The 22,202-nt window shown below is 41.1% G+C and overlaps 1 protein-coding gene across 1 annotated transcript in view; it reads right to left on the minus strand.

Annotated features, from left to right (window-relative positions):
• Nucleotides 1–22,202, minus strand: part of GUCY2F (guanylate cyclase 2F, retinal) — a 94,968-nt gene that overhangs the window by 53,246 nt on the left and 19,520 nt on the right. Inside the window, exons 3-7 of the mRNA XM_041741930.1 lie at nt 17,946–18,300; nt 16,482–16,566; nt 12,532–12,628; nt 7,120–7,251; nt 1,322–1,411 (exon numbers count right to left, since the gene is read on the minus strand). Coding sequence (XP_041597864.1) covers nt 1,322–1,411; nt 7,120–7,251; nt 12,532–12,628; nt 16,482–16,566; nt 17,946–18,300 — 759 coding nt within the window. The remainder of the gene's footprint in view (nt 1–1,321; nt 1,412–7,119; nt 7,252–12,531; nt 12,629–16,481; nt 16,567–17,945; nt 18,301–22,202) is intronic.

Below are 22,202 nucleotides of genomic sequence, written 5' to 3' on the forward strand. Positions count from 1 at the left end.
GAATTTTTCTTGAAGCTTTTCTGTTAGTTTGAGATCACATCAAAATCAAAAATTCCCCCAAAATCACAGACACATTTTACCTTGGGTCAATACCTATCATCTTACTTCCATGCTTGCAGTCAATCAGCTCTCCCAAGTTTGGCCCTGCTTGGCTCCAGACTTTGAAGTTAGCTTCTTTTTAGCATCCTGGATCATCAAACCAGTGTGGAATTGCCTATTCTAGCTCTGACATTGCCCCCCCTTCTGGATTCATCTCTAATTATTTTACCATCAGGGACACATCCTGTCCACCATGAGCCACATCTCTTCCATTTCCCCATTTCCTTTGTTTTCTCACTTGTACAGTGCTCGGGATGTAGCAGGTATCTGATTCATACTTATTGGATTGACTTGAACTTGCCTGCTTCAGAGATGTGAAGAAATCTATTATTACTTTCTAAAACTCCCACTCATGAGTCTAAAGGAACTGGAGACAGGCTCTGTGAATCTTTTATGGACTCAAAGCTCAAGGAGGAGCCAAAATTTTAAGTGGTTTGGGAGGAATCATTGTCATCCCTGCCTTATCTACACACTGCTTCCTTAAATGAACCATCCAAGGATTCTAAACATAACTGGTAAGACTGGGGAAATCACCATTTTTCTTATGCAAGTGGTAATTACAAGATGACTTTTCCAGCCTGACAACTGGAGAATTTGAAAGATTATGGGATATATACTTAATAATAAGCATAATAGCTACCATTTTACAAAGAAGCTATATGTCAGGAAATGTGCAGGATGCTTGGTGTGTATTATCTCTTTTTTTAAGATTTTATTTATTCATTTATTCATGAAAGGCACAGAGAGAGAGAGAGGCAGAGACACAGGCAGAGGGAGAAGCAGGCTCCATGCAGGAAGCCTGATGTGGGACTCGATCCCGAGACTCCAGGACCACGCCCTGGGCCAAAGGCAGGCACTAAACCACTGAGCCATCCAGGGATTCCCCTGTATTATCTCTTTTAATCCTCATACTAACCCTGGGGAATAGACATTAATGTACTTCCTTTACAAATAAGGAAAATAAGGCTCAGGGAGTTTAGGTGACTTGTCCAAGTTAAAATACCTCTTAAGTGGGGAGAGCTGGAAATTGAATTCTTCATGTCTCTTTGACTTCAGAACCCATACTTTTGCCATAGCATCACATGATTCACATCAGGCCAGTGGCAACCCTGCAGTTTCCCTGCACTGATTTGTTAAGGGGTCTTCCTAACAGCTGATGTTAGTTACTTTGGAGAAAGGATTGGTTTTAGTGGGAATGTACATAAACAAGCATTTCTCATACCATTTCAAACATATCGCTTGCACTTGATTTGATGGACTTAATGTCTCCAAAACCTCCAGAGGGGAACTTTTTCAGCCACACCCAATCACCCTAGAAAGAAAAGGCAGAGAGGAGTGATGAGACTTAGTTGCCAACAGCTTTAGAGCAATGTCCCTTCCATATGAAGGGTATAATCACACCATCAACTCAAACAGGCTTTGTTCCTCCTCCATTAGCCTCCACCATATGGACATTCTGTATTTGAGCTAAAAATGAGGTCATGCCGGGGTGCCTGGGTGGCTCAGTCAGCTAAGTGTCAGACTCTTGATTTTGCCTCAGGTCATGATCTCAGGGTAGTGAGATCCAGCCCAGCCTCTGGTTCCATGATCAGTGGGGAGTCTGCTTGAGATTCTCTCTCTCCTTCTCCCTCTGCCCCCACCCCCACTCAGTCTCGCTCTCTCACTCTCTATCTCTTTCCAAACAAACAAACAAACAAACAAATAAATAAATAAAATCTGAAAAATGTGGTCATGCAGAGAGGTGAAAAATTAAAATTCCAATTGACTAAGGCCAGGAAAACCATTGCAAGTACGCAGACCCCAGAAAAGGAATGATACAACTCTCCTAAATGACTCCCTTCACTAACTGCAAAAAGTGCTAGGTCATTTCACTTACTCATAGCTAAGTGGTGTAGCATTCGGTTCCCTGTGGTTAATGGTGAGGGTTGGTGGTTACAATTCTTACTGCCTTGAGGCATCCAACTTGGGAGATGTAAGGCAGGAGACATCATAGAGCAAATGTTCTCTGCATTTACCTTTCTCAATTTTTCTCCTGTGGGACAGGCCATTTGGGGGGCCTCTTATGCTTCAATCATAAGCCAACTGGCTTCAATGTAGATTAAACATTTCTTACTTGGATGCACAAATGTACTACCATAGTAATATGAGTAATCTAGACTCTTTCAGGAGTCTATTTCTGACTTTTTAAGTACAAAGCAGCTATTTCTAAGGCTGCCGTCAAGTCAAACACAACAATTATTTTATTGTTTTCACTTTAGCACCAGCACCTGATAGATAATTTTCTTCTCCGTGCATAGCCTCAAGGATTCATCAGTCATCAAGCCCTATTTAGTTTCTGTCTGACCCAAATTTTTTAAAAAAGCAATACAAATATAGCTTCCTTTTTCTCCATGATAATAATAATGCCTCACATTTGCACAGTGCTCTTAACTCTTCAAAGTGCTTTCACATCTATTACCTATAGCCTGGATGTTCCATTTCAGGCTGTACCAATTTGTCATCAAGTAGAGAAAATAAAGCAGAGAGCTCTGTGCAGTCAAATTCCAAGAATAAGACTCTCTTATTAAGGATTATATCCAGCTGTGGCACTGCATCTGGAGACCTGCCAGAGGCAAAGGCTAATAACGGCAGCTGCGGGCATCTGAGTTACATGTCCGCACTTTGGGTTAGAGGGCATCTTCAAGCCAAGGAACTCAAAACCCTTTAACTAGGGAATGGCTCTCAGCGGCCTTCAGCAGCTGAACAGTACTGTGCCAGCCAGGTTCAGCGCCTACAGAGTCCAGCAAGGTAGTTCAGGATCAGTGCCTGCCTGCAGCAGAATGGTCAAGCATGAAAGGCAGCCTGCCTGGTCTCTTGCTCAGAAATTAAATTCTCTGCACCCCAGACCAGCTGTATCATGGTCACCTGGAAACTGGTTGGAACTAAGGCCAAATCTCAGGTTCCACCCTACACTTACTTAATCACAGAAGTCAAGAGGGTCAGACATGAGCTCGGAGTTTTAGCCTTCAGAGGACTTTGCCCTTTAGAGGGATCAAAGCCAAGGTTTGACCAAGCTGCAAGAAAAAAAATTCTAACTGGGAATTCACAAAATCAACAAATGTATAGGATATACCGGTGGTCAAGGAAGCCGTTCCAGCACCTTTGCAACCATATTACCCAGCCCCTGGTCGTTACTAGCTGTTATGGCAACTGTGTGCTAATTAGAAAGGATGCTCAAGGAAAAATAAAGAAACAAACATGTGAGAACTTTACAGCCTGTGGCAGCCCTGCGATGTTGGGCAGCAGCCCTGGCCCGATACATTCGTGCATGTGCCACACTCTCATTTACTCATACATTCTCCAGATACCAAGGAACACATTCCTCTAGCAGCATGGATATTCTACATACCACCAAGCCCTGACTGCCAGGTGGAGCCTCTTTGTCAGGTTTGGAGTCAGGCTATAAACGTGGAAGAGAGATGTTGAAATTGGATCTCCAAGAATATTAGGCAGGAGGAAGGAGTAACCTCAAAAAACTCCTGGGGACTAGTCAAGGTAGCATATAATCAGGTGCACATATGTTTACTAGTGACTATGTGTGAGTATAGTCGAGTACACTTGTATAAATGTACATGAGAAATAGCCCCCCTCCCCCACCTCATTCCCAAACTAGACTGGGAGGTCAGAACCTCTTTGCCTACTCTTGCACCACTCTCATATAAATTAGTATATGTCTGTAATGTGAATAGTACCCTCTGAAATATAGCGCCCTTGCGCAGTGTACAACATGAACGTCAGTACTGTCAGCCCTGACTCTGCCTCTAGCCAGTACCTGATACATTTTTTCCTGGAGTCAGCCTTATTACAGACAGGCATTAGCCTTCTCTCTGACTTATTAACTTTTAGAAGTAGTTAAGCAGAGCTTTTTTCCAGCCAAATCACCAAATTTGAGAGCTGGAAAGGATCTTGGGTATCCCTGTTCTAATCCCTTCATATTTTGATAAAGAAAATGAAGTCTGAAGAGATTAAGCAACTTGTCCAAGGTCAGAAGGCTAGGTAGTAACAGAACCAAGGTCCTCCACTTTCCACTTTATTGCTCTTTTCTCTCATGGGCTTTCTTTGGTTTGGGGGATTTGTGTGTATTTGTTTTAAGATTTAAATAATTCTCACAAACTCTATAAGCAAATTTTTATTGAGTCTGTGTGTGTCCTATTTCCTGAATAATGAGGAAAAGGAAGGAAACAGGCAGGTTTTATCTTTACCACATATGCATTATTTGTTTTGTTTTTTCCTTTAAAAGTGAGAATAAAATACTTCATTCATCATTCACTTTTTAATTAAGAGGAAGAAACATCAAACCTATCCACTAAGTTTTTAGAGGTAATTTAAAGTCTATCAGTTTTGCACTAAGGCCATAGAGGATTAACTAAGATTCAAGAGATCTAGGTCCTGGACCTGATTGTGCCTCAAATTCAGGGGTGGCCTTAGGGCAGCCACTTCGGTGGCCTGAGCCCCAGTTTTCTTATGGACAGAGCTGGACGATTCTGTGATGAGAGACATGGTTGGTGGAAAGGAGAGGGGGATGGAAACAGCTCTGTGGGATATAGAAGAAGGTGAGGAAAAAATAAGAAAAAGCGCCTTGGGAAAGGAAGATGAATAGAGAGGAAGTATAGTGGGAAGACACAAAGGAGACAAGGAGGAAAACACAGGGAGAGGTTGAGAGGCAGAAAGAGTCAGAGATAAGAGGGAGGGATAAGTTCAGTGGGTTCTCGCTGAGCGTATCAGGATTGTGTTACTGCCCACCCCACCCCTCTCCCCTAGACTGTGGCTATTAGAGTATATTGTGACATGTTCCCACTGGATCTGCTATTCCCAGTTCTCTCTCCCCAGTGTTCTGCTCTGGGGATGTATGAAATAAGGGCCAATTTTCTGGTGCGGCTCCTAAGGTGCCTCATCTCTGTGCAGAATCAAAGTGGGAATTTGTATCACTGTCGCACAATGTAATGGCACATCCTAGGGAAGCCTGTCTTTTGCTATCAGCCATCTGCTACCCCAGGCACACTAGGTAGAACTTGTAGATCTTCCAATAACAATACTTAGGAAAATCTGATTTATTTTAAACAGATGCTAGTTAATGAATCTTCTTTAAAACACTCCCAATAGAGAACCATTTCAGAAGGCACACTGAACTTCTTTGTGTGATCTGTTGATTCAATTAACTTATGCTCTTTCCCAGAGTCCTCTTCAGCCCTAGCCAGGCAGTTTTCCAGCTTCGGCTGTCTTTCTTTGCACCCTGCCATCAGCCTAATCTTGACTTCATGGTGTGGTATTATTCTCACTAACACCCTCCTTTTGTGCACGTAAAGGCTCCCTTTGGCCTATACAGTTCAGAAATACTCATGATCTGACTGACTAACAGTCATTATGGGAACTAACTCAACCCTTTGCCTCCTTCCAAGATGAGGAAATATCTGATGGATTCTTAAAGGCCAGTTACATATAGATGTTTATTTTTGCCCTTCTCAGTTCTACACTATAACCTCCCATCTCCACCAAATAAAACATAGCACAATTCAACACATAAATTCTTACCTAGAGTCAGAGAATCATAGCATATCTGAGCCAGAAGAGACCTTCAAGATCTCTTAGTCCAGCAATCTCCAGCCCTGGCTGCACACACAGGGAAACTTGAAAAGAATTCCAATGCCTGAGCCCACCCCATACCAACTGAATCAGATTTACTAGGGATGGAGGCTAGGCACAGGTATGTTTTTCGGTTTCCCATGGAGATTCTAATGAGTAGCCAAGATTAAGAATTTACAGAATTTACCCTACATTTACAGATGAAAAACCAAGAGATCGCCTTAAGTTACTGAGATTCATTTCAGAATCTTAGAGGTGTCAGTACATTCATAAAGCTATCAGCCCACTGCATTTGACATTCAAAAGCCATGTGATTGTCTTGGTTTTGGTCTTTGAGAAAGTAGAGCTATCAATTCCCCAAAGCCGCAAGTTTACATGTGAAGCAAATCTCCTCTTTGATTAAATTAGCTTCAAGGCAAGATCCAGAGGGTTTCCTGCTACAAATTTAAGTCAGAGCACTCAGGTACACTGAGAAAATATATATCATGCCAATCTTGGTGTTTTAGGCCTCTCTGTCAATTATTTGGCCAATGGAGGAGAGCACTCATTTGGAAAATTCAATACGTTGGACAATCTAAAAACTCATTCTGTTCTGTTTTGGACTTTCTTTGTAGTTACTATTGAAGTTGAAAGTGTTTGCTGCTTTTGGGAGTATCTTCAAACAAAACAAGAAAACCACACTGGGAAGTCATCATTTAGGAGGGACTAGTTTCCCTTTTACCCCCTGCTTAACTCTTTCCTGCTGAGAAGAAACAGTTCATCCCTCCAACTGTTGCAAGATTTGTTCTGATTGCCAAATTCCAGTATCTTAGAACAAGGGGTCAGGGTTGGCCTCTTAAAGCTTGAAAGACAGAAACTTAAGTGAAAAAAATTTTTCATTCTATTTTACACAGTATAAGATCACCTGTTACAGGCTAAGGGAAAAAAAAGAAAAGAAATGAATAATTTTAAAAGACTTCAGTAAGATCAGAGGATAACAGGTTTAGGAAGAACAACTAGAATTTGAAGGGAAGGGTTTGCCCAAAATGCCACTCTACAAAAACATGTTTCTAGACATTCCATCACAAACACATGACTCAGGAATCATTTCTTCTATTATTATACCCATTATCTTCTAGAATGTGTGACATGGTTAAGTGTTTGGCTCCATCGACTTTTTTTTCACGTACACAGTACACAGATGGAGTTGAAAGACCAATGAAATTATAAGTAGATCAATTGAGGAAAATCTTTGTCGAAAAGTTCAGCTAAACAAGTCCATGGGTGGATAATGAACAAAAAGAACTGGAAGGACTTACCAAAAGCTTCAATATTTTTACCCAAAGACTAACTCCTAAATCACTGTCTCATTTTAAAACCTGAGAAGGCAGCAGATTAGATAGCTGTTGGATATCCTACCTCATAAATTGCTATGTTGGAGTTTTCATAGGTAGCTGGAGTTAGACTCCCTGAGGAAAAAGAGAGCCTTGGGGACCTCCCACTTTGGACTTCTGAGGTGATTTGGAAGCTTACACTGGCACGACTTCCTCTCTGTGAAAGGATTGGGGAAAAAAAGGTTATAAACAAAATTCTCATGATTTAGGACAAGGCATTGAACTATGGTAAAGATACTGTTCTTATCTGGCTTTTTTTTTCCTCAGAGAGTAACTATAGGAATTGAGCTTTGTAAACATGAAATTAATTTTGCCTATCCCCCAGAACAATTTTTTTAGGCTAGGATTTCTATCATGCTTCACCTCCATATACCACAAAAGAAAAGTAAATATTCGCAGGTACCTCCATCCCGTAAAAAGGATTAGAATCAGTGATTTGGAGGGCACCTGAGTGGCTTAGTAGGTGAAGGGTCTGCTTTCACCTCAGGTCATGATTCTGGGTTCCTCGGATTGATCCCCACATTGGGCTCCCTGCCCAGCGGGGAGTCTGCTCCTCCCTCTCCCTGTGAAGCCCCCCTCCTTCACCCCTGCTCATGCTCACTCACTCTTTCTCTCTCTTTCAAATGAAAAACTAAGAAATCTTTTTTAAAAAATCAAAGATTTGGGGGTAGGCAAGAAAGAGCACCAGTCATAATTTAATCTGGGACCTTCGTTCTATAGACAAAAATAAGAACATAATCATCTAACATTTTGAAAAAAATCAATAGCAGAACTAGCACATAATCCTGCCCTTCTGGCTCTCAGACCCGGCTCCTTTTGTTACACCATCTTGAAAGGCAGCCTTCTTTGTACAGGCAAGATTAATGGCAGAAAGTATCCCGGAAGGCAATAAGATAGTAGAGAGTGAGTAGATCGTCTGCTCATGATTTATGAGTCTGATGCTTAAATAGGCCAAGTTCTTTATTCCTTGATTTGTTAACTTGTACACACAAATCTGGTAAAATAGGACCAGGAAGTACATCACTGAATGACAAAAGGAAGAGTTATCTGCAATCTGTAGTAACCTTTAAAATTGAATATCTTTTTTTTAAGATTTTATTTTTTATTTATTTGAGAGAGAGAGAGAGAGAGAGTGATCAAGAGAGAGTGCACAAACAGTGGGAGAAGCAGGCTCTCCACTGATCAGGAAGCCCAACACAGCGCTCAATCCCAGGACCCTGGGATCATGACCCAAGCTGAAGGCAGTCGCTTAAACTGACTGAGCCACCCAGGTGCCCCTAAAATCAAACATCTTTATCTTCAACTAAACCAGCAAGCCTATTTCATGTGAAGAAATCATAAATCAACAGGTTCCTCATATTCTCTTCCATGTCCCCAAATGTGCCTTTCTTGGAATTATAGCCATTCAGAGCTAGCAATTACATTTTGTATAATCTAGGCTAGCCCCCACCCCCTTCAACTCTAACACCCCCATTTTACAACAAGGAAACAGAGACCTCATGATGGATATAGGAACTGGACGAAGAATGTGGATGTCATAATTCCTGGTCTTGTGATTTTTTCTAACACATCAGGCTCAGTTTCACTCTTGCCTGCCAGTAAAAATGAATCTTAAGTACCTTCACATACTCTGCTCTTAATGATCTTTGATAAGCTGAAGATCACTAGTTGCTTTAGCCCTGAGTTAAGTTCAGTCCACCAAGACCAGCCTATCATGAAGTTCCAAGGCAATAGTAAACTACACCTAACTTCTAATGTGTTGAAATCTCAACAGCTCATGATTCAGACAAGATGTAAAACTTGACTCTTCACATAACCCCTGCATAAACCCGAACTCTCCTCAACAAAGCTAGGACAGGGAGGAATCTACTTCTCTTTCATTCTTTATTTTCATATCTCAGCAGGCGCACCTAAATCTGTATATTGAGACATAGGCCTCTCCATGAAGGGGCACAGGAAAAAGCAAGAGAATCTGCCAAAATCCACAAACATTTGGGCTTCAGCTTTACTTTCTTCTAAAAACTTCCTCTCTTGACCTGACTTCTACTGACCTGCCAATTTTTCTAGACTGAATTAATTTTATATTCACCAAGAGTTTACACTTTCAGACATTCCATTTGGATGGAATTCTTGGCTTGGCTTCTTGACTGATTAGATACAGCCAGCTGCAAGTTTGTGACTACACAGCAATTAAGGAAAACGTACACTTCCCCTACCTTTTCCCATCAGAAACTCTGATACCAGCCAAATGCCAAAAGGGATATGGAGGCCAAGAGCTATGTTCTAGAATAATGCCATCCTTTCCCACCTGGGCCAAAATAGTAAAAAAATAAAAGAGACATTCTCTATAAAGCTATCAATCCCTGTTGCTTTTCATTTTTCTTACTCATACAGTAAAAGGTGCTGATTATTGGGGTATTTTTTTACTCTCATTATATCAAAATTTATGCACAAGTTAAAGAAAGGATATATCATCACGAACAAGTTTTTTTTTTTAATTTAGGCACTTTGTTCATCTGAAAGTAGCACTGTCTGTTATTTATAGTGATTTTGTGAGATGCAGTACAAAACCCCAACACGTTTTGTGTTTCAGTAGGAAAGAGAGAAGGCACAGGTGGAGCTTTTACAGACTTAACTGGACTAGTGCAAGGCCTATACAAAGAGGTGGCTAATTCAGCCCAATATCGATCTGTCCTTGTTTGTTTTGACACTTGAGAACCAAAACATGTAGGCAATTGAGATGAACTGTCATTTTAACATGGACACCACCACAGGAGTAGGAATTTTAAAAACAGATTTATTGCTCTTAACCAAAACTTTAGTAAACATTGCCACATTTGAACAGCAACTTCTAATTATCTGTTTTTACTACTTATTACCCATTTCTGGATAAAATGTCATGGGATTAAACACTTGCTTTCCCAGTATTGGGTTATATATTGGGATTGCTTCAGAGCTTGCACTTCTGTATCTACCCCTTCTGATTAAGGTGGGAAAGCTCATACAAGGCATATAGGGTATGGCAAATCCAGACAAATTCTACCACTGAGTCCAGGGTCCTCTGGTGGCTTTAAAAATAGAGAATAACATCAATACATTTTTATGGTATGAGAGTGGAATGTAGCTTTTAGCCACAGTGATAATTTTGGCATTCAGCAGTACATTTCCAGGAACATGATATGAACCTTACAAAAAAAAAATTTTTATGATTTAAACAAATAAGAGTTAGGGTTGGAATTGAGAATTAAATTGAATAGGTGAATATTTCATCTGTTTCCAACTGCCCAGAGTATTGCCATGTAAACCCATTGTCACCCAGCCAACTAGTTCAAGTATACTTTTCATTTAGTGATCAGTTTGGTCACAGAGATCATTAATTCTCAGATCTGGTACACTGGTTTAGCAAAAGCAACCAGCACACAGGGGATAATACGATGTGTCTGAATTCTCTCCTTATATCTCACAATCACTATACCCGAATTTGCAAAAACTAATGTCTTTATTTTGGCCACATAGACTAGGCACAGAGAGGCGTACTCTCTCATTACTAGTTACAGTTGACAAAACTCTTCCCCATACTGTCTTTTTTCCCAGCTTTTGTTTATGCTGTTTTCTCTGCTTACAGGGGTCCAGAAGATAAATATAAATTAGTAACATAGGCTGAGTATAAGACAGTAGAGAATGATGGGGACTGTGTCAAACTGCAGAGAGCTTGCCTTCCAAAAAGGGCAACTACTACTGAATACAGACCGATTGCCATGACGATACCCAAAGCTTATGGATGTTCCAACCTTTAAAAAATACCCATAAATCCAGATTTTTATGTATAATCTCCCAATTTCAAAATTCTGCCTACTATTTTTTATAACTCTAAGGATCAAACAAAAGTGGTTACTAGTTTATGACCTGTGATCCAGACAAGTCCTATCCATCCTTGTTTAAGACCCAGCTTTGGTGCCAGGTGTCTTAAAAAAACCTTCTTCCCGAACAAGGGGTAGTGGAAAAGGAGGTGGGCGGGAGGATGGGGTAACTGGGTGATGGGCACTGAAGGGGGCACTTGATGGGATGAGCACTGGATGTTATGCTATATGTTGGCAAATAGAACTCCAATTTAAAAATATACAAAAAACAAAACAAAACAAAACAAAACCCTTCTTCCACTGATACATCTCCTCTGAAGTTTACCGTACATCTAGTGTCTTTGGTGCAATATGGCAGCTCTCAGCTCTCTTGTGTGGTGTGATTTGGCTCTCTGATTTAATTGTAATCTCTTTGAAGGCAGGAAAGACATGTCATCTCTCACAAAGCCTAGCCCAGGGCCAGAACGTAGTAATGGGCATACAGTGAAGAGCACCAGTTGCAACACTATCACAATCTGAACAGAACCTCCAGGGACATTCAACTGTCTTTCACTCGTTGATTCACTCACCAAACTTTTATGAGCACCTATTATACTATCAGCACTAGGTCAGGTGCTATGGGCTGACATAATGTACCTCTGCCCTTGAGGAACTAGCAATCAAATGCTGTACTCATATATACTAAAGAACAGCTACATGAAGTCAAAGCTACACTATTGCTCAAAGTGCACTGCATCACTTCCACAAAACTGTTCTAAGCACTATATACTAGAAATGTAACCTCAGCCACATACACACTTTGAGCTTTCTAGTAGTCATGTTAAATAAAGTAAAAACCAGGTGAGAGTAATTTTAATGATACATTTTATTTAACCCACTATATCCAAAGTATTATCATTTTGACATGTAATTAATATATTTTTTTAATTTCATGAGATATCTTATATGTTATATATACATATATATGAGATATCTTATATCTTATATATACACCCCTAAATCCAGTGTGTATTTTACTCTTACAGCACATCTCAATTCTGACTCGTCACATGTTGTTTTTTTAAGATTTATTTAGGGGTGCCTGGATAGCTCAGTCCCTTAAGCATCTGCCTTCAGCTCATGTCATAATCCTGGTATCCTGGGATCAAGCTCTGTATGGGGCTCCCTGCTCAGCAGGGAGTCTGCTTCTCCTTCCATTCCTCCCCCCTACTTATACAATATGTGTGTGTGTGTGTGAAATAATTTTTTAAAATAAAGATTTATTTATGTGTGTGTGTGAGAGAGAGAGAGAGAGAGAGAGAGAGAGAGAGAGAGCGCGAGCGAGCATGAGTGGGGGGAGGGGAAGAAAGAGAGAAAGAGAATCCTCAAGCAGACTCCCCACTGAATGCAGAGCCCAACACAGGGCTCCATCTCACCATGCTGAGATTATGACCTGAGCTGACATCAAGAGTTGGATGCTTAATTGACTGAGCCACCCAGGTGCCTCCAGACTCGCCACATGTTAAGTGCTCAGTAGTCAATTTTGGCCAGTGGATACCATATCAGAGAGTGCAGCAAGAAAAGAGGATGCTTCTTACCTTACTGCCAAGGTGGGGGTTGATAAAGGTCACATCCTCCAAAGTCAGTAGAAGTCTGTTGAGTCCCTTAATCAACTGGATCTTATTTATACGACGCCTGAAACAAATGTAAAATCAGAGGGTCACTTGTGGCTGGGTATTTTACCAACCCAGGATAAATTTGCCATCACAATAGAAGTTTTTAAATATACAAGATAATGGAGAGAGTGACCACAGATAGATCTTTACCTTAGTACCCACAGCAAAGAGAAACAGCAACCCTGGGTCTCATGACTTGCAGAGTTACAAAGACCAAAAGAAAAAAATGAAGATGCCATTGAAGAGGCATGCAAAGGGAAGGGTGAAGATGCTGCATGGGGACAGTAAGTCAGACCCAGACCCATAAAGTAGTGATCCCACATCAAGAGCACATTCAGAACAGCATCTCATAATACTTGCAAAAAACTCAACATCCTTTCTCTTATGCCACAGTATATCTTCTAATAATACCCAGGCCAAGAATCATTAATCTCCATTTTAGAGACACAAAAACACATTAAAGAAACAAAACAAAATTAAACATATTGTGAGATGCCCTAGCCTGAGGCAGAGCTGGGACTCAAATCCTTGGTCCCTGGCTGTGGGCCCAGATTTCTGCCCATAAGACCAGTTGTCTTGCAAAGTTGCATCTCTGCGTTGCCAAAGCAACAGGTTGAAAAGTGGAAAAATTCAATCAGTTGGTTGCTTTGTTTACATGATTCCAAACAAGTGGGCTGACTGTGTTTTTCTTTTTTCTCTTTTACTGAATAGGTCTCTTGTCTCAGCATTACACAGATATGGTGTAAACCTGATTCTCTTCAAACATGCCCATTAATTTGCAGCGAATGTAATAATTTCCTACAAATCAATTACTAGACACATAGAAGTTTATAGTGTCTCCCCACACAGCCAGGTAGGTCATCTCAGTTGAGCTGACCAGGCAACTTGAGGACCTGAAGGATACCTTGGATTTAGTCTGTGTAGTTGTTTTGTTCTATTTTGTCTTGGGGGCTCTGACAGCTACAGTTTGGCTTAGCTTTTTCCATAACCCCTTAATGGTCATCCTGTGGAATGTATTAAAGCCAGTGCCAGAGTAGGGAAAACAACCACTGAATCAAAATGCTTTGTCAAGTTGCTCTAAGGAAGCCTGCGATGTCACTGTAGCTTTAAGCACCAGCAACACAGTGCGTTTGTCTCAGTGATTCCACTGGTTTGTAAACAAACAATTAATGTGTTTCTAATTGTCTGCCAACAAATATGTCCCTTATCACTGTGGGAGCTGCTGCCCTGCAGAGAAAATTAAAAGAGCCCTGTAGTGAATTCTTGGGTAGAGTGCATGAATCTTTTGGCAAAGTAAAGTATCACTCCCCAACTTCTCTGTCTCATATGTGTAGTGAATTGTCTTAAAGCAGGCACACCTGTGAAAATAACCATGCTACAGAACACACTCTAGTAGAATGAGAACTGGATTCCCAATCCAGAGACCTGGGGTGTAGCGCGGATTCTGTCATTAATTAGCCAGATGACCTTAGATAAATAATTTAACTTCTTTGTGCCCTTGTGTCCTCATCTGTCAAGCAGGATAATGGTTCCTGTGTTACCCGTTTTATAGAGTTGTTTTGAAAATCAAATGAGATAATATATGTGAAAGTGGTCTGAAAAGCATGAAGCACCATGAAAGTATAAGAGTTCATTATTATCATTATCATCATTAGTCTTACAAAACCCTGGAGAGCTTTATAGAAAGGCAAGGCAATCTGGTTCAGAGTAGGGAGAAAGGAGGAGTTCAAAGAATCCTTTGTTTTGGGGTGGTTGGGCTCTTTGCACATCTTTCTTTCTGGAAAAAAAAAATTTAAACAATCAAAACACAGAGAAAAGGAAGGAACAGAGAGTCACTCTCCTACAAGTAATCACCATCTATTACAGAAACTCATCAGACGCTCATTTCTTCTGATTGCAGTCATGGTGGGCAGAGAGGGAGGCAGGCAGCAAAGAGAGGACATCTTTTGTGCTTTGTTAGCTGAAGAACCAAGGACCAAGTGACTCTGGGAAATGATGTGCCTCTCTCCCATCTCTGAGTTTTCAGTGACCACTTGAAGTACGAATTGTCTCAGACTCAATTTTCCTCTCCATTCATTTCCCTCTCCAGTCTTTTGGCCCTTCAGCCCACAAACTCCAAACACCGGCCCCCTCATGATTTTTCAAACTTTTCCCCCTTGCCTTCCCAAGAATTGCAGATTGAGTTCACTCTAAGCTGAAGGAACCAGTCTGTTCCCTGGGAAAGACCAGTGACACTAGGCATGGGGGTGAGGTGGGAGGTTGACAAGTCACCTAAAGCATCTGAGTGACTCCATTTTTGACCTTGCCATGGGATGTTTTGGCAGTAGGTAGCCAGAGCCGATTACTCTTCAAATCTCCCTAGTGAGGGGAGCTTTCCGACTGGATGGCATTTATTTGCACTAAGCATCTCATGATGTTAATTCAATACTTCGGTCTTTGGCAGCAGCTAAACTCAACACATTAAATTTCTATTCTGAGCAGGAATATGTCACAGTCACATAAATTAAAAGAAAAACTTCCTTTGAATGAACACCTTTGTCAAGTGTGTTCTAGCAATTCACAAGCTACACACCACTCTGAATGGCTTTATCAAGTTTGGAATGAGGAGATTGAATAATAATAGTGGGTTTTTGCAGTGATGTCAATATACCAAATACTAAGAGTACCACCTGTTAGAGTTTCAAGCCAGGATTTCACAGACTTGTTAGAACACCAGAGCTGGAAGGGCTCTTAAAGATCACTTAATCCAATCCCTTCATTTTACAAATGAGAAACTTCTGGCCAAGAGAGGTTTTGTGTCTTGTCCAAATTTACACAGATGCCTAATACACTCTAGACATTTTTTTTCTCAGAACTTGCCAAAATAGCTCCACTCTATTTCCCACCAAGTTCATGTCATATTGTTGTCAGGATCACTCTTACAAAGAGATAACAAAGGTGTGGTTAGCAGGATGGAAAGAGTAAAGTGGGAGGGAAGAGCTGATTTCACTTTTCATTTTTACTTTCCCCCAAATTGTCTTAATATGGGAAGGGTTCCACCATTAAAATGCAAAGATTATGAAAAAGGAACATCATATTAAGCCATCTTCAGCCATTTGTCCTTGACCCTGAATTTTTTCATCAGAGTAGTTGGTCACCTGTCATGGGATCTCAGGGAGAAAGACAAAGACTTGATGTTAATGATGATATTGATGATTAGCCAGGATAGCTTTTGTCCAAGGAAGAACAGTGCGAGTCTGGAATATGATACCCTAGGCAAAAGGTCTGAGTGTCAAAGTGAGGATTTGAGGCTCCCAACAATCATCAGGAGAATCCCATGTGCCTGGAAAGTAGGTGAGACTTTACCACTTGTTGACCGCCTACTATGAGTCAGGTATTACACTAGGTGTTTTACCTACTTTATTTAATCCCTTCTACAATCCTGTGAGCTGGTGCCATATTCCCAACTCTTGGATTCTAGCCAAAGTCTGACCAATTCTTGGAATTGGTGAACATATCCCAATTCTAGTTCTACTGGTCCAAACCATTTGGGGAAAAAAGTGGGTAGAGGAGGCTCTGCCAGTGGAAAAGGAAGCACAGATGGGGAGTACACAGGCCCTAAAGGACTAGTTCTCTTATTTCATGATAGTGGGGAGAGCCAGATCTACTCACAGACAACAACACTGACAACACAGCTGAGGAAGTTATTCTTGGCATCAGGAAAACACTTCACTCTAAATGGAGCCAGTAGGGAGGGTAAATCGCTATGGAAAACAGAAAATCAGTGGGTCATGTAATGAGGAGATTGTATTGAAACATGACTTCCTGGAAATAAATATTAACAAGGCTATTATGCGCTTGTACTTTTGTATACAAAAAGAACAAAAATGTACCTTATAAAGTAAGCAAATCCATTAACAGACAGCAGGGCTATCAGCAAAGCAAGGCAGACCATCACAGCAAAGGCAGGGTCGATGCCTGTAGAGAGCAAGAGGAAGAATGGCATTATCAGAGAGGCTGTAAATAAAGGGCACCATGGAGCGGCTCCTCATGCTTTCTGGTGAGTGTAAAATCAAGCCACATCTACCTAACTTAATTCCATTTTTCTACAGCACAGTATGTCTTGTTAACTTTATGGACACAGAAAGCAATTTTGCCATTCTGAAGCAAAACCACTCACCATTCTGACAATAACAAATCACACGAATTAAGGCTGACCCGGGTGTTTCTTTGGAGGAAAAAGTCCATGAATGAAAAACTTTGAGAACCTTAATTTAAGTTGGATAGCAATAGAGTTCTTGAGAATAAATATGTTATCTCACCGTGAAGGGTAAGTATTCTGCCACCTTCATAAAATAAAAGACCTTTTAATTTCACTGGAGCCCATAGACCTCGTATATAATAGATGGAAAACACAGCACTTGTCCTTCAAGGGTGAGTCTGATTTTGATAATTAGGGTTTCATTGAGATGTAAATTGGCCTCTAGAAAACCTAAACATTTGGATGGATTACTAAGATTTCAGAAGGAAATATATGAGGACGCTAATATAAAGGCAGCCTGGGTATGTCACGGTCAAGCAAACTAGAAATTGAAGTCCATTTCAAATAGATGTATTTGGTTAGAAGGGCGTGGCATATGCTCGCATTGGAATAATATGGATCCTTCCAAAGTTCCCCTGCCCTCTGGCTCTCAAGAGATTTGATGGAGTTTTCACTCTTCCTCAAGCTAGAGGAGTTCCATCAATCAATCAAACTGCAAGTACTTATTGGATGCAGACTGTGTTGGTTGTGGGGAGTGGGGGGCATAAGAATTATTAGCTATGGTCCCTGCCCTCAAGGAGCAGTATGTTTGGGAGGGGGAGACACAATCAATACACAAGAAACAATTGAAAAGCAATTTTGTGCTAAGCTGTAAGGTACAGATTTTTAGTTCAACGGGAATTCAGAGAAGAGAGGATAGAGAAATGGTATTTCTGTGGGTGGACCTGACTGGCAGGATTTGGATATATCAAGGGAAGGTGATCTTTCTAGCAGGGGAAATGATCACGGGTCATAGTTGACAACAGACCAAGGAGAAGACTCATGTCTTCCTCTTTCTCTTCCTCTTCATAGGGAGATCCTTTTGAAAATGAGTGGGGGTAACTTTTAAATTGTGATTATCCAAAGCTGCAAAGTACCTCTCATTGTCCTCGTTATTTTAAATTAACTACCTGGAATGCCAAGATGTTTATCTCCCCTGAACACAAATGACTCATTCTATGAGTGTTCAAATGTTAAAATCTGCCGTCTCTTGAAGAGGTTCCCTGGTAACCCACGCTGTGCCCAATTGACCACCAGTGATTTTTCCATTTCTTACCTCCTCGACAGATCTTCCCTTCAGCAAACCAGCATTTTGCATCTGCTCGAGGGGGCCTGTCACCAGGGAAGTGAATGGGGGTCCCTCTGAACTGTAGCAGCTCCGTTTCCATGTCCACGGTATAAGTACTATAGAGTTCCCATTCTTTCCAGTTGGTGTCCAGGATTACATATTCTGCAATTCCATTTCCATCTGAATCTGTCCTTATCAACTGGTTGAATCCATAGAACTGCATGTTTCTGGAATGCTGAACCAGGCTGGCAGCACTAGCCGGTCCATTTTCTTTCAGAGCATTATTCATGGCTTGTGCGATAAAGTAAATTGAATTGTAGATGGTTCCAAACAATGGTGAAACCTATTTTTAAAAATTACAATTATCTTGAGTCCCAGTTGCCCTAGAGCAATCTCAGAGTGTATTCTAAGCCTGTGTTCGTTATTATAGGCTGCACGTCTGAGTGGAGGAGAGCTATGAAGACCCAGAGGAAAAAAAACAATGGTTTCTGAGGACTTGCTTGGTTTCTCCTCTGAATTTTTCTGTTTTTCTCCCCCAGGCCTTCACATCTTTAAATGTATCGAATATGACAATTTTATGAGCGAACCAAGTAATACACAATATATTTTTATGCTCCTAAACTAAGAAAATGATTTAGAGTTATAAAGGGCGCTAAAAAAACAAGTATAGAATAGACAAGAGTCACTCAAAGGAAATTTGCCAGGTTAATTACTGGTGCATTATGCATGGTAAAATCATTTTGCTGGCACTACTAGAATGGTAGGTGTGTGTGTTAAGACTGTAAATAATGTGTCTCCACAGCCCATGTCTGTGTCCTGTCTTAGTCTAAAATGGCTCTTCTCCTAGACACATGCTCCCCAGAGAAAGTGAACACTAGAATACAGTTTGAAACACATATTTCCCCCCCACACACACACATCCAAATACAGAGCCAAATATTGTAATGTATGGAGAATGTGGGTTTTAATTAAGAAACCCTATACCCTGTTGGTATCCAAAGCAACAAAGCTTTGGTGAGAAGCCACTGTAAAGTAGTAAGGCTTCTATGGTGGACAGCATGACTCTGCCTGCTATATAAATACAGTAAAAGCAACAGCATGGGAATACTGAGCCTAATGCACTGCTTCTTAACCGAATAAATTTGGTTTGGGAACAAACTTGTATCTCTTCCAAAAAGGTAGGGAGGAAGAGAGAATGATCCCTCCCTTCTCCCCACCACCCCCACCCCCACGGACCATGGCTTCATGGTTTTCCATAACATTTCACTTCTGGGATGGAGTTCAAGAAAACTATAGTCATACCATTTTACTGAGCTTCAAAGAAAGTTGATACTTGCTACTTTGGTTTCATGAGGTCTAAAAAGCTATCTTCCTGTAATAACCTTCATTTGAATAAAAGAGTTTAAAATAGAGTGAATCAAAAAAAATAAAAAAAGAAAAATAAATAAAAATAAAATAGAGTGAATCATTTTCATGTTGGAAATACAAGTCAAGATGCAGAGAGGTGTAGTAGCAGCTAGCAAGACACTGCCAGGCCTGGTTAACGTAGAGCAGAGGGTTTTCAACTACCCAAGGAGTGTCAAAAATACAAATGCCCAGGGCACCTGGATGGCTCAGTCAGTTAAGTGTCTGCCTTCAGCTCAGGAGGGTGAGCTTCTAGAGTCCTGGGATCCAGCCTGTGCATCATCTGGCTCCCTGCTCCATGAGGAGCCTGTTTCTCTCTCTCCATCTGCTTCCCCTCCCCCCATTCCTATTTTCTCTTTGCTCACTCTCTCTCTCTCTCAAATAATTAAATAATATCTTTAAAAAAATACAAATGCCAAACCCAACCCAGACCAACAAAATGAGATACTTTAGGTTTGGGATCCAGTAATCAGTATTATTAAAAGCTCCCCAGGTAATTCTAATATACATACAGGGTTTAAACCAACAGTACAGAAGATGACACACTGGCCTGTGGTCTCTTCCTAATGCCAGAATATTAGGCAAGTCACTTAGTCCCTCTCTCTGGGCTTCAGTTTCTTCCTCTCTAAAATGTTTAGAAACACGAAGGTCTAAACCTTGGAGATCATCTGGTCTACTTCTCTTTCTTTTTAACAGGAAAGGGAGATGCAGAGTAGTTAAGTGATTTGTCATGGTCACTCCCTTGGGCATACAATCAGGACTAGAACCCAGGTTTTTTGTTTCTTAGTTTAGCTTTTTTTAATTTTTTACATTTTTTAAGCTTTTTTTTATTGAAGTAGGTGTTACCTGCGGTCTTCTTTAGGTGTAAACCCCTGTGAAATCTCCCAGCACTTGGTCTAGTTCAGGAACCAAATTTAGCTTGCAGACATTTCAGTTCGGACTGTATATGAGGTTTTTTTTCATATCTCTGATCTTTTAACATGAGAGCATTAAACAGCTCAATCCTTAGCCCTCTTTTCTATTAACACTCACTCCATTGGGGACCTCTTCTGGTCTCATGGTTTTAAGTACCACATCTATGCCATCAATCTCAGATGTATACCTCCAGCACAGACCTGTTTCCTAAATTCCAGACTCATAAGTCAACTACCTACTCTGATATCTCTACATGGATGTTAAATTTCAATGTACCCCAAATCGAGCTCCTGGTTTTCTCCTCAAATCTTCCTGCTTCATCTGTAATGATTCTTCCCCCATTTTTGTTTAGAGTTGCTCCATGCTTCCAATTGTTCAGGCCAAAAACCTTGCCCCGGATAACAGAGTTAGCTAAGAGCAGGGCAGAAAGCAACACGTCAGTCCCCTGAGCATTTGTTCAGTGATCTCTCTCCACCACCCTGCCTTAATATGCACCATAGAAACAGGCATGGCGAACAGATGGCATGTGCTGCCACCTAGGCATCCACACTTAGTTGCCCAGCACACACTGAGGTTCTCTTAAGGGACTTTCATTAACTCTCCCTTTTGACATTCTCAGATGCTCCATTTAATTGTCTTCAGGATTTCTGCAAGAGCTTGCCTGTTTTCTGGGGCTTTCATAGGTTATGACAATAAGTTAAGGCTGGAAGGTGGAGTATAAAATCAATACTAGTAAAACAAATGAGTTAAAAAAAACAAAACACAGGCAGCAAGCCCCTGAAAGCAGAGAAAATGCTAGTATGCTGTTTTGAAAGGCACAGAGCCTTCTGGGAAAGAGACTGCATCTACCTACAGCCAAAAGTTAAAATTGAAGCTATTAAAAATGACACCCTCACCTCAGAGTTGACCCGTCTCACAGGATTTTCAGCTGGCCAGGCTATGCTGCCCTTTATGTTCTTGGATTGACTCCTGTTAGTGCTGACTGACAGCAACTTTCCAAGACTACTGAAACCTGAAGCCTGTTTTTCAGGATTCTCTATCCTCCACCACACATCACGTGCACACACACACACACGCACACACCACATGTGCGCATGTGCACAAATGGGCGTGCATGTTCACACGCACATAGCCACAAAAATATAGTAGAATGACCTAAAGCTAAAGGAAGGAGCATAGCTATAGCGATAGCATTGGGTTGCAAAAGAACTGTCACAATGAATGGCCCGCTCTCGCTGTGAGGGCTTGGATTTGTGCTCCAGCTTGTCTGTGTTGCTGTTTCACCCACTGTGCTCTTTGGCAGTAGAAATTGCTGCTGCCCATAAGTCAAAGACACACTCTGTTAGCATTGGTCACAAGAGGTCTCCAGCTGCAGATACTGCAAATAATGAGAGAATGAAGAGGTAGAAGGTGGAGCAAGGGAAGAAAGCCCTCTCCACCACCTTTGTCCCAGCTTCTGGCTATAGCTCCAAAGAAGCAAAAAGGGACTGGCAGGAATTTCCCTCAGGCGCTGACCTTGTTGACATCACAGCCCAGATTGGTGAACCGACTCTCAAATCTATTAGTTTTGCCTGCTGTATAGACCTGAACCTGATTGAATGAATTATGAATAAATGAATGACAATTGATTGTTTGTTATTCAGAGACTTTAGCTAGCTCTACCCTAGGCTTCGTGGAGCTTGGTATCCAAGAAAACAAGGTCTGGGCCAGGAGCAGCGATTTTCAAATTTGTTCAATTTAATGGTTCATGCTGTTGTTAAGTTGACTATCATCAGTTCAGATTTACTGTGCTTGAAAGACACAAAAACTGACTTCCACAGCGTTTTGTCCTTAGAAACATACATGGAAACATACTCGGGTTGGAAAGCAGCATTTGAAGGACAAGATGGTAACATCTCTTTTAAACAAAAAGGCAGGCACGTGCAG

This window comes from Vulpes lagopus, chromosome X (genome assembly GCF_018345385.1).
Source record: "Vulpes lagopus strain Blue_001 chromosome X, ASM1834538v1, whole genome shotgun sequence".
In the NCBI taxonomy this organism is placed as follows: Eukaryota; Metazoa; Chordata; class Mammalia; order Carnivora; family Canidae; genus Vulpes; species Vulpes lagopus.